The 13,851-nt window shown below is 27.9% G+C and overlaps 1 protein-coding gene across 4 annotated transcripts; it reads right to left on the bottom strand.

The window, feature by feature from the left end:
* Positions 1 to 1,135: 1,135 nt before the first annotated feature.
* Positions 1,136 to 4,015, bottom strand: LOC106767513 (transcription factor bHLH137). Of its 4 annotated transcripts, none has more exons than XR_002668952.1 (9): positions 3,511 to 4,015; positions 3,178 to 3,357; positions 2,943 to 3,008; positions 2,724 to 2,792; positions 2,529 to 2,615; positions 2,207 to 2,404; positions 1,798 to 1,906; positions 1,606 to 1,682; positions 1,136 to 1,522 (listed from the first exon to the last, which is right to left on the bottom strand). XR_002668952.1 is itself a non-coding variant. In XM_014652423.2 (8 exons), exons 1-7 carry the CDS (start codon positions 3,835 to 3,837, stop codon positions 1,817 to 1,819), a joined length of 1,017 nt encoding a protein of 338 aa, XP_014507909.1. In that variant the 5' UTR covers positions 3,838 to 4,015; the 3' UTR covers positions 1,136 to 1,682; positions 1,798 to 1,816. The 4 variants fall into 4 exon arrangements, 2 of the variants coding, with proteins under 2 accessions (XP_014507909.1, XP_022640034.1); XR_002668951.1 differs by having other exon boundaries at positions 1,606 to 1,679; positions 3,511 to 4,014; XM_014652423.2 differs by having other exon boundaries at positions 1,136 to 1,682.
* Positions 4,016 to 13,851: the final 9,836 nt, after the last annotated feature.

Raw genomic sequence — 13,851 nt, 5'->3', positions numbered from 1 at the left:
AATTACATGTGGTTGTACGACCCATAGTAGTTTCTATTTTCTACTTATAAAAAGTGAATATCAAATTTAAAAAGTAAAACCAAACAAGTTTTATAATGATTTGAAAACCATAATAATTCTCGTACAACTTTTAGTCCAAAAACTTTGATGTATATATATATCCTCATTTTATATATTACATGTTTTATTATCTCTATTACGACTTAAACTTACATTTAAATTATTTTCAATGTATTTTATAAAAGTCACTCATGATTCATAAAGATAATGATATTTAGACAACATTTTTTTATAATATTTAAACATCATCTACATGTCATTTTGTGATTAGTCTATGGTGGTATTTATGATTATTATTATTGACTGTGAAGTGATTTTTTGAACCAATTACAAAATGACACGTAAATGATATTCAAACGTTATTAAAAAATGTTGTCTAAATATCATTATCCGATTCATAATTATAGATTAAATTGAATGGAAATTGGACCGAAAACTTTTTTCAGGTAAGATTTTAGTTCAAACGAGCATTTTATACAACTCAGTTCTTCCCATTAAAACCAAAGTATATGAGGCAATCAAACTGATTGAGCAGTAGAATTCAATGTGTTTGCTTACAGGGACATCACAACCACTATCGATATTTTTCTTTCTTAAGAAACAGTGACATCTTTCCTGAAAAAGACATCACAAAGAACTTGCCTTCACCTGTCCCAAAATAAAGTAACATTAATTTAAGAAACTTCTGAAATTTATATTTTTCCCTCTTTGTTTTTTCTTCTATTTCAGTTACATAATTCTGATAAATAATTTACAAACAAAACTAACAATCAATTTTGATCCAAAATGTAATACTGGAGTGTAATATTGTTAGCCAAAGTGAATTAATTAGTAATTAAGAGAGTATTATGTGCTAATCGAGTAAAAAAGTAAATGTATATCCTTTTCTAATCAAAGCAACACAAAAATAAACATGACAAAGAAAAAAAAAACTCTGAATTCAAACTTAATGAGAGCGTTGTGACTAGACCATGGTTAGTGGTACCTAGGATCTGTCTATAATGTCGGAAAATCAAACGGCCCGAATAACTAAATTGGAAAAAAAGAGTGATAATAATGCCACGGCTCAAAAGATTCTGCAAATTTAGATGAAATGAACTACACCAGAAAATGCATGCATTGTCTTGTCAAGAGGTGATGAGTAGCATCCACCTTTCATTTCTCAATAACGGTGAAATTAACTGTATCAACAGAATAACTGCCACCACAAGAATCATTTTTCGTCTAATAATTCACATATAATTAATTTACATGACATAAATTTCAATGTCTGCAGGATTGACATAGAGTCTCTTGGAATTTGTGCATCACATATATGTTGGACAGGAACAGAACAACAGATCTAGCAAAAGATATGGTTTTATTTGGTCGGCATTTTCTGTCCTTAGTGTGTGTTCTTCATCCATTAATTTTGCTTCACTTTATTCATCGTCTTCAAAGGTCTCTTTACTTTGCTCACAAGCTAAGAACCAAGCAAAGAAAATCAGGAATTCCCTTCAAAATATTATCATATATTCGTATATATGATGATACTGTGATACCAACCATAGCTTTGATTTTCATGCATCAGAATATTTCTTTTTCACTGAGATACCGATACTTGTTTTGAATTTGCCAACCTGCTAGCAACAAACAACAGTTTCTCAAAAATTATTAAAATAAAAGGGTAGAATATTTAAGAAGACCATGTTCATGATAATAGTATTATATATTGTCATAAAGTTATTGAAAACTTACCATATGTGAAACATTGATATTAATTGAAAGAGCCAGTATTATTGGCGAATCCATATGGTTGAAGAAACTTTTGTCGCTGGTCTACTTCCCAAATCTGACCACCGTTATACTGAAAATTATGTTTTTGTCAGAATACAGGAAAAGAGAAAACCCCTTCTCTCAATTATTTGTTATTTGCCATTTTTTATAATCTTGTAATTATCTGATGCTAGTATGTTTTTCTGGATGAGAAAAAGTAAAAGACAAGACAGAAAAAAATTGAACTTTTATTGAAAATAATTTCAGTTTAAACAAATTATTGTAAATTTACTTTTAGAATACAACTCTTAACCATCAAAATTAAAAAAGAAAATCGCATAAACGAAAATTTGAAGCGATAAAGAAGTGGTTTTTGATTGATCTAGCATACCTCGAAGAAGACATTTGGCCTGTGGGGTTGAAGAAAAGATGAGGATGAATAATCCAAAAGATAGTCATCATTATTAGCGGTGGGGAAGCTGCTAGTAGTGGTGGTCAGGGTGGTTGTGTCAGCAAAAGCAATGGCCTGGTTTGGTCTGCATTGTTCCACACATGGTAGTAGTGATGGGGATGCTGCATTATTCAACTTCTGAAATTCAGTGGGACAAACTTTCATCATTACTCATATATTTCAGACACCAACAACTATAATCTATCATTACCACATCAAAAAAAAAAAAAAAAAAACAATCTTAGTTTTCTATTTTTCTCACCTGATCAGGCCTAACCGTGAGGGTGTCTAACTCCATTGCCAAGTCAAAGAACATGGGATTCACAGAAGCAAGTTTCATTGACAAAAACTGCAGAAAAATTCACAGTTACAAAGCTAAATCGCTGGTTTAGACATTATATATAAGTAACGAATAATGTGGATTGCCTTCAAAAAAGAAAGAAAAAGAACTTCATACCTCCACTTGATTCTGTAAAGACTGAACATAATTGATTATTTCGTCCAACACAAGGGCCTTTCCGGTTACCTAGCAAATCAAACGTAGCTGTCAAGAAGGGTTGATAGAAACAAGCAAATGCTTCAAGGAAGATATATATATATATATACATATACATATATATATATATATATATATATATATATATATATATATATATATATGAATGCAATTCAAAACCTTATCACAGCCTGGCACAAGTCGCTGCAACGTCTTCATCCTTTCACTTATTTTCTCTCTTCTCACCTGAAATATTCCATTTTATTATTTACTTTTGCAACATTCAAAATGAGACATTTTTTTTTTTTTTTTTTTTTTTTTAAGGAATTGTGGTACATGTTCAACTGGTCACCTAATATTGAAACATACACAGACACACTGGTTCATAGTTGTTAAGAGTGATGTAATATTGTACCCTTTCGGCAAGGCTGTGGCTATCTGTTGCTTGACCCCTTCTTGCTCTAACGTGGATATACCCCGTTGGAGGATCTTCTGGACCCTTTTTTTGATCCTTCTTCACTTCTTTTGGCTTGTTTTCTCCTTGATCACCACCATTGCTTTTCTTTTGTTTCTTGTTTGCCCCTTCTGCCGAGTCCTGTAACAATTTACAAAGTAATTAAGCACCAGTTAATCATATTAATATAAAGAGTGCCAACCTCTTTTTTTTTTTTCCTATTATAGAAAATAGTTCAATTAGAAAGACTGTTTGAAGAAAAGGAAAACACAAAAAATGGTTTAAAAAGTATACCATTGATAAAGGGCTGGTGAAGGAAGGTCCATTTTTTGGTCTTCTCTTCTTCTGCATAGAGGTAACCTTTTGAGTAACTTGTTCACCTATTTCAAGTTTGTCCTCAACCATGGATGTCTGAGGGCTATGGTTTTTGATGACAGAAGGCTCAATGTCACTGATGGTAGATTCTTGATTAGTGAGAGTATTGAGAGACGTTTGGTTGTGAAAATTAGAAAGGGTGGTAGGAGTGTTTATAAGGGGTTGTTGGTCCCCCAAAGAAGAGAGTTTTTTGTTTGTGGAGTGAAGTAGAAAGGGATGGTAGTATTGGGATGAAAAAGCTGCCATTGATGAAAGGTTTGGGTTGGAAAATGAAACAAGAGTTTTGGTGAGGAAAGTGATGGAAGAAGAAAAGCAAGTGTGATACTCAAAGGTTTGCAGTATGCAGGTGTATCAGTAGTTTGGACTCAGCAAAAGTTGGTCTGTGCAAAACTCAGAAGCCAGGCCTATATATAAAAGATCTTTGCCACATAAAATGCAGAAATCTTTTTATGCAGTAACTCATTCTCATGCAGGGACAGTACATTTGACCAGTCTAATCTTATCTTTTTTTTTTTATAATACTGTCATCAACTCAAACTTTTTCTCTAACGTGATTGTCAACAATAAATGAACCACAATAGTAATTACTATTCATTCATTTTTATTTTTCAGATAATAAATAACAACCCCATAAATAAAATTACAATATTTTATTTTACAATAGATAATAAATCATTTTAATGTTTTTAACTTTTTCGTTTCTCTCATTTTCGTTAACTTTATATATATATATATATAAAGTCTCAAATTGTTATCAAAAGATTAAATAGTTTTTTTTTTGTTAGTTGATGTATGCATGGTTATCAAATTCTCGAGTTAACTTTTAAACTCTTACGAGTTTACGTTCTTAGACATGGCTTTCGAATTAATTCAAAAATAAATTCTTTTCTGGATAAACTTGGTAGAATTAATTGTGAAATCGGTAAGATCGTGTAGAATTGCGAGTTTGGAGCGATTCTACGAGTATGAAAGAGGGAAAAATTAAGAAAAACAAGGTCGTTTGGTCTTTTTTATTATATATTTAATGAAATGCATCAAAATTAATGACAATAATCCAAGTATTTATGTTTTACAATATTTATTTTTATGAACTATATATCTATAAATTTTATTTATTTAAAGTTATATAATTTTGTAGACTTATTTGAATTAAGATATTATTTATATAGTATTTTTCATCTGAACGAGTCGAACTCGACTCTCATTATTTACGTAAACTCACGAGTTTGATAACCTTAGATATATGACTTTTGTTTGACTTACTAATACCATATTAGAAACAGTAATTACACTAATATTTAGCAATAAAGTGCAAAGAAAGTTATTTGGCAAAAAATAAAATATATTTTATATTCAAAACACAAACACATAAATAGATTGTGCAGTACTTTTTCTTGTAAAGTGTCCTTGCCCCAAAAATTAGGGGGTTTATTTACAGGAAATTTCAGCTACTAGAACAGTACTACGAAATAAAGGAGTACCTATAGCAAATGAGGTACTTCCCAGATGTTTGCTTAGCTTTCAATCTTTTATATATAGAGAGTTTCATCACATTACAAAACTTGAATTTGTTTCCCAACTCTCATATATTTATTAATTAATAACCTACTTTTCATGTACGTGAAATAATAATTGCTTAATTTATTATCAGAATTATGAATAATTAATATTGAACACAAGAAAACTATTCCCATCATTAATATATATATCTTTCTTTTCTTTAAATGTTTTCTGAGCACATTCATTGTGTTTCCAAATAAATATTAATTTTCTAAACATAACCCTAAATAGAAATTAACGATTAGTGACAGTGTTAAGTATAGAATGACATTAAAGTGTTTGAGAAAGGAACCAAAATTTTAGACTTTCCAATGAAGTATGTATGGTTGAGATGTGTTTGGATTGTTATGGAAAAAACTCGTGTAAACAAACAGGAATGTGTAGGGTCGTAATTAAAAGCGATCCATGGAAGAAATTAATAAAAAAAAAGTACTGAAAGTCTCAATCATATATAACATGTCAACAAATTAAATAATATATATATATATATATATATATATATATATATATATATTACTTTTTTTAAGAAAAATGAGGAAAGTGATTGAAATGCCCGTATGTTTTGTATGCATACAAGTATTTTTCATTGTTGAGTTAATATTTGTCTATAGGTTATTTTAATTTCTTTTTCGAAAGAATTTGGAGAGAAATTTGTGAAAACATATGGTTGGACTTATTTAATTAGATAAATTGAACAATAACGTAAAAACAGAACAATTAATGTAAAAAGTGGAATATTTATTTTTCTATACCAAGCTTGAAAACGTAGCATTGATTATATGCTGGCATATGTGATGTATAATATGATAAAAGTTTAACCCTAACATATTACAAATATAAAGGATTTTTATTTAATTTTGATATATTGTGTAATAATAACTTTAAAGTTTTATTTTCTGAAACATTTTTTTTTTATATTTTTTTAATAGGTGAATGAAAGATACAGAAGACACCTAAGGTCTTATATGGGTCACAAGCTTCGTCCGCGCGAAGCAATAAAGGTTATAAAACTGATATGTGAAGAATTTGAAAATTATTTAACGATTACTTTTTATATTGTAAACTACTTAATATTTAAATATAGTTTTTAGTTATATAATACTTAACCATTAGAATATAATATTAAATATATATCGTGCCACAAGTTTTTAAAATTCAATCGAAACACAGTTTCTGCAAAAAGATAAAGAAAAAAGATAAAACAATCAATACAAAGTTAAAAACTAATTAAAAATTGTAATATATTTTTAATATATTTATTATTATTATTATTGTAAATTATATATTTCAAGTTAAATTTTTGAGCGTGAATTTCTTCATTTTTATTTACCACGTTATCAATTTCTTTTTAAGATAATATATTAGAATTTTTCAGTCACGTGTTTAAATGTGTTAGGATAGTTATCTAGCTAGTTAAAATTATAAAATAGTCTATTAATATTAAGTTTATTATTAAAGATATAATTGTCATGAAAATTTTCTAAAATAATATTTTAATTTAATAAAATATTGAATTAGAATTATTAAAATTTAGAATATGACTAGTAACAATTGTAAAATGGGTTATGGTATCTATTTGTAGAGATGTAACAATTATTTTAGAATTTTATTTTTCTTCATCTCTTTTAGGAGAGATAACAAAAGCAGTATCAAAGGTCTTCTACATTTGAAAGATCACATATCTGTGATTAATCTCATCATCTATATTCCTCTCAATGCAAACTCGTGTACTCTTCCGCATTCTTTTCATCATGAATTATATTATGAGTTCATTAAAGATTAATATATGATTATGTTATGAATTTGGGATCTCTATGAATCAAAGCATCTGATTAAGCATAATTATTATTTTTTAGGTTTTTCTTCCAATTGGGATAGAGTCAACTCATAGTGTATTCATGTGTGATTTTGAAAATTTAGTTTTCTTAAGCATATCAACATAATATTAATATGCATAAAACACGGTTTAAAATTGTGGTTTCCAAATTCATGATGAAATTTATTTTTTCATTGGATTGGTACATGAAGGTTCACATTTTAGTAGTTTAGCATTTTAAATGAGTTAATTGAATCAAGAAGCCGCCAAAGTGACCTCTCTTAAGTAGATTGTTCATGAGAAATGTTAAATGTTTGTGTTTATGTTTATTCATGCAAGTATTGATCAATCCAAATAAATGTCGATAATTTCATATGCATTAGTTGTATGTATGCCTAAATGTGTACATGTATAGATATGACATACATAGTTGGGATGTTAAGCAAATATTTAAGCAACCCAATAATGGATAATTGAAAAACAACTAAAAAGGTTATGAGGTATTTAAAGAGAATAAAGAATTATATGGTCACATATAAAGAGGTAATACTAGTGAAAAATTATTAGATATTTTGATTTGGATTTTGCTATATGTAGGAAGTTTGTCATCTAGTTTGGGCTATATCTATATGTTGGTTGGTAATGCAATTTTTTGAAGTAATGTCAAACAAAAACTTCCTGTTTCATTTACCATGACTGCAAAATGTATAGCATAAGACATTTTGTCATGAGATTTGGTTAATGAACTTTGTCACTAGGTTGTAGATTGTTAAAGAAATTGAAATACCACTTAAGCTATATTATGAGAATAAATTAATTGTCTTATATCTGCACAATAGTAAGAGTTTCATAAAGTCAAAACATATTGACATCAAGTTCTCAATTGTTAAGAAAATTGTATAAAGTGACAAAACTTCCATTAGACATATAAGGATACACACCATGATAGCAAATCCTTTTTACGGGAAGTCTTCCTCACAATGTCTTTCATGAACATCCTATTCAGATGTGTGTTTTATAGTTTGAGGAATTTATAGTTTAGTAAGAGTTAGTCATTTTTGTGATTTATGTTCTATGTTTGGTATTATGCATATATATACTCTTGTATTTGAATATTTTCTTTTGATCAAATATAAAGTTTAATATTCAATTATTACACTTTGTATAACAATGTTGTTGATTGATCTAATTAAGGTAAAGTAGGATCACTTGAAAATAGACATGCACATACATACACTTTTATATAATTTTCATATTATATACATTTAATGACGAGCCTATATCTTTTAGGCTTTGTTCGTTTGTAATGATTTGAGGGAGATGATTTGGGAGAGATGATTTGAATGAATTTGAGTAGATTTGAGGGTAATTTTTTTGTTATTTTTTTGAGTGGATTTGTGGGTAATTGAGAGTGGATTTGGAAGTATAGTTTGTGAGAATTAATGTAGGATTTGATTAATGTGACAAATTTTAAAAATTTGTTTAATTGATAAAAATTGAAGATTACCAAAATACCCCTGGTTATTAAAGTAATATAAAATGATAATTGTTAAAATGTTATATTTAATTGTAAAAATGTTTATAAAGAATAAAAAATTAAAAAATATTAAAATTAATTTTTAAAATGTAAAAAAAATTAATTTAATAAATTAAAATAATTATTTTCAATAATTAAAATAATTATTTTTATAAGATAGTGTATTAAAGTTAAATTTTAATTTTGAATATTGTATTTTTTACATCATATTTTAATTCTTATAATAATTGAAATACTAATAATGTAATAATATTACTACACTATTTACAGTAAGTGCATTACATAATTTGTTGTCAAATTAATAAAATAGCAGGTCCATGTGTTGATGAGGAAAGAGCTACACGCCTCTACAACATGCAATTGAAATTTTCCATTCCCCGAAGACTCTTATTGCACCAATCAATAGGGATTTGAATCTCAAAAGTCTATCTTCAATTTCACGGCTTTCAGCAATACAGCGGCGAAAGTGAAGTGAAAGAGATGGATTTGGGGGCAGAAGAGGAGAAAGTGTGGTTTTGGGAGCAAGAGGTTGAAGAAGGGTAAATCAGAGATTACACCGTAAATCCCTGCAAATCTCTTCATTATTGCGGGTGATGAAAAAGTGATACATCCCGCAAATCGCAGCAAATCGTTCCTTGCATTTCCTCTGAAGCGAACACAACAATCATAGCGTTTCTTCGCTCACAAATACACGTGAACAGTGAAATCAGCGGAAACGAACACAACATTAGTTATGTCGATACTAGTGATCTTTGATGAATTTAGTTACGATTAATTAATATGAAGAAAATCACTTTGGTTCTTTATATTGATGTAATTAATAGACACAATTAAGTGGTCATGTCCAAAGTATATAAGAACAAATTTTAATCTCATAAAATTCTTTAATAAAAGAAAAAAAAATAGAACTATAAATTAAAAACAGTAAAATTAATCCAAACTAAACTACATATCTTGGTTTGATTTGATTGATTTTTTTTTTCAAACTGATTCTCATATATTTTTTTATGTTTGATTTAGATGTATTTTTAACCCAAAATCAAAGTAAACCACACCCGTGAACACTTCTATTTATTACAAAGTTATATGTGAAATTAAAAAAAAAAAATGCAATTCAAGAAAAAGAAATAGCAACACTTAGAAGAACTTGAAAACTATGTTTCTAAAATGAAGTGGTTCCTATCATATTCTAGCGACAAAGGCTATTTGCTTGTAAAAGAAAAGAGTTCCATAACTCATTTCTTACCATCCAAATGTTAACGTTTTGTTATCCTAAGCCACACCATCATGCACAACTTTGGAAATTAGATAATTGAAGTAGAATTTCCTTCCATATAATTTCTTATAAATAGTAGTTACTTATTTGAAAAAACAAAGTATAAAATAACTAATTTATTAATGGGTAAGAGAGGAATGAAGTGTATTAATCCTTTTTAAACTTGTTTTAAATTAACATACAACTAATATTTAAATGTTTGATTCGTTTTTAAAATATGAGATTTATAACTATGTTGAGAGTGATTTAATTATCACATGATAAAACAAATTGCCAAGAAAAAAGTTGCATAACAATGGACTTACATGAGTCAACAGAAGTGGCAAATTATGGGATTTGAATTGAGGCATCTTCTACGTACTAAAAGATGACTCTTTTTTATGACATAGTCTTTTCGGTATCTCAAAATGAATGAGTTAGCAAGTAACGAAAACTGACCTAAATGTTTTGTAACAAGCGCAATGCATTATATGTTCGGAATTGGTATCTCAATTTCGTTCCTTGAACATTTTTATATCAACTTTATACCATAAACACTGCTATGAACGTTATATGAATACTATTAGAAGAATTCAACAAGATGGAAAGTTTCTTCAATCATTGTTTCATTCTTATAATACATGAGATGTCATTTTATATTTTTATTCCTTATATTGTGTCTTCTTTTCTAATTTTTTCTCTATTTTCTTCAAATTTTCAACATGGCCTAGCATTTTTCATTTTCCTTTAAATGAGTTTTCGAATTCAAACAAAATAGAACTGGTGTAAAGTTTGATTGCTTGAATTCATTTCTCATTAACAGTATATGTGTGTGTATATATACCTATTACAGGTCAGCAAAAAGGTAAGATCGAATGTAGGGAGCAAAAAAGCACAGTTGACAGCTATAGTCAACAGCTAATACAAACAACTCAATGAAAAATGCACTGCACAACAATATTTTGGAGACTTAATTCTAAGGGCACTATTGATCTTGATTGTGATAGTGTGTGTGTGTGTTGATCCAGAGCTATATATGGACTGCTTTTCTGATATGTACTAGCAGCCAAAAACCTCATGTCATCAATGGAATCAATCCCAAATCATACGATAAATTTTTAGAACAATGTCACGTTCAGTATTCATGAAATCGACCTTAAATGCTTCATGTGACGTGATATATGATTGATATATGCCGAATTGTGAATCCTCTTCATGTGCGCAGAGACTTCCAACACTTTGCAATTTTCCAAACACCTTATGTGCACACAACTTTGAAATCTCAGAGCTACATCTTACAAACTATATTTGAGAATTCGAACTCATTTTCTGCCCTTAAAATGCATAAAAAAGAAAATTTAATTCGTTCATAATACCAAATCAAGCACGAACACAGTGTATAGTAATACCTACTTCAATTTGTTTGTGTGATACACATGATATCTTGGTGTTTCTGCTAATCACACTGTGAATTTCTTCCTTGTGTATTCTATGTTGAAGTTTCAATATTGACAAGTTTGACTACGGAGCATTCCCAAGTAATGGTGCATTTAATCATTTGTCTATATTTATAAGGTATAACCATTGTTCAACGTGATTGGTTACTGTCCACCCTTTGACCAGTTATAATTATTTATTTAGTAGCAAACAAAATAAGTGTTTAAGTTATTTCTGTCAATCTGTAATCAAAATTATGTTATAGTATATACTGCATATGTACAACTACAATATATATAATTTTTTTTATGATAATATTATTGTTTCTCAGCTAATCTTATACTCTCTTTTTTTTCTTTTTAATCAAAGGTTGGAGAAATAAAAAATTGTGATAGTATTTTTATCAGTAAATGGAATTTTAATGATGTTTTGTTGTTTTGTGAGTCAATCAAAGAAAAGAATTTGATTGAGATAAATATATGTATCAAAATAAAATGAAGAGAATGACGTTCGTTTCAATATAAATACTAGTCAACAAAAACCTAACAAAAAGAACATGAAACATGTGGGAATTATAAGATTCTTCTAATAATAGAAGTTGAAAGAAAAATTGAGAAAATCTGTGAGTTTAGTTCTTCCATCAACATTTAGAAGATATAAGTTTAAAGATTTTGAAACAGAGGAAGATAGATATTTTGGGTTTATCCCCATTATAACAAAATACCGACAAATAATATTTGTTGAAAAAATAAAATATATTTTAATTGTTCAATTTCGAATTGACTATAATTTATGTTTTTTTTATAATTTAATGTATTGTCTCTTTCATAAGTCAATCTATTTCTCGATAAAAATTTTACCTTGGTTTGAGATTTTAAAGTGTACTTAAAGTTTACTAGTTTATAAAAAACATATTGTGTAAAAATGTATTTACTTTATTAAAATCACGAATGAAGTATATATTACTGTATATCTAAAAATTCCAACTTTTTTTAAAGAAAGTCTATAAAAAAAAATTGACAGATAATCTGTTCACCGATTTTATATATCAAAGTTTACTTTAATATATTTAAATTAAAAACTTCTATAAATTCAAATATTAGCATTCTTTCAAGTTAATGCCTACCAATATTTCAGATGAACAGAATACTATAACTAACCTATGTGACCCAAATTGTTATAGCTATTTGAAAAATCAATTAAAATGCACACACCAAGATTCCAATACCGCTAAAAAATAATAATAATAATAATAATAATAATATATATATATATATATATATAATATTCGATCCAAAATATATTATTATTATTAAGTCCAAAATTACTTAATAAATATGATATTTAAGTGATCTACGTAATATTAATATTTCTAAAATCATAAAAATATGTTATTTGTGATAATACAAATAAAATTCAATTTATAATAAATATGTTAACATATTATTATATTTTAATTTAATTTTATTTGTTATTATATTAAATGAGGGTACTAAAGTTTATAAATAACACTTATCACATATCACATTAAGGAATCTAACTTAATTATTATTCTTTCAAGTTAACTTGTATGATTTGAAGCTTAGATACTTAAATTAATAAATTCAGTCTATTTCGAATCAATCGGGTTGCGACCAGAGAGTCCTTCATATAGGATAACTTGGTCTACTTGAGACCAACCAATTAAGATATAGTAAGAAAACAATTTTAAAACAAATTAATTATTTCAAATAAATCATATACTTTACTTAACAAAGTTGTCCGAAGATCTCATCTTAACCTATAATATTAATTTACAATATATAAATAAAAATGAATCTCATATTACTAATGGTAAGATTAAGTTAGATTCCATTCAAAGTTTTAATAAAAACAAATTTCATCTAAATCTATTGATTTATTTTGTCATAATTAAAAAAAAAAACTGTAATAACATTAAAAACAAATATATTTCTTTTGATTTATAGATCTGTATTTTAGAATTCTACACAGATCTTTTCTTGATATATTCATATTGTCCTAATTATAGTTTGCCTATATAATAAATTAAGACTCTTTTTCCAGCAACACACATCGAAAGTTATGTGTGGTAAATGCAATGTGATAACCTAATTTGTATATATATGTTTGGAATTGAAGGCATTGTTTTAAGTTTTTATATAGAAGGTTGTGCTACGGCTAGAAGAGAGAGATGTATACTGATTTATGTTGTGAAGCGGACCAAACGACCACGCGTGATCACACTCAGCAACCAATTTGTTCACTTATATTTAATTCTCATTACCCTATACTATAAATATGTACTATATATACATATATAGCTTCTATATCACTCACTCGCTAATTACTCATACAGTATTAATACCTGTCGAGAAGAAAATTTATCGAAAAGACAATGAATTAACAAGTCTTTTATTTTTATATAATATTTTACTTTCTCATGAATTATCAACAACATTCATGTTTCCTGTGATGTATTCTCTGCAAAAACACAGACATAATTCCTCGTGGGAAGGTTAGATACATGCATGTTGTCTCCCTTGTGTATCTTTCAACACCTTTTGGGTGTTTTGCTCCAACGTTTGTCTCGCAGTGCCATTTCCACCATGCACGTTGCAATATACTACATGCATGTACCAGTACTGTCAAGGTTCA

Source organism: Vigna radiata, chromosome 7 (genome assembly GCF_000741045.1).
Source record: "Vigna radiata var. radiata cultivar VC1973A chromosome 7, Vradiata_ver6, whole genome shotgun sequence".
Taxonomy (NCBI): domain Eukaryota; kingdom Viridiplantae; phylum Streptophyta; class Magnoliopsida; order Fabales; family Fabaceae; genus Vigna; species Vigna radiata.
The sequence above is the reverse complement of the archived record's forward strand: the minus strand, read 5'-3'. Positions and strand labels throughout refer to the sequence as shown.

Bases quoted from the DNA above. Each gene is read 5' to 3' on its own strand.
- LOC106767513 (XM_014652423.2), bottom strand. From the start codon at position 3,837: ATGGCAGCTTTTTCATCCCAATACTACCATCCCTTTCTACTTCACTCC. The intron at 3,358-3,510 runs GTATACTTTTTA...AAATTGTTACAG, and splicing joins TCACCAGCCCTTTATCAATG to GACTCGGCAGAAGGGGCAAA. The intron at 2,793-2,942 runs GTTTTGAATTGC...TTGATTTGCTAG, and splicing joins TTGTGCCAGGCTGTGATAAG to GTAACCGGAAAGGCCCTTGT.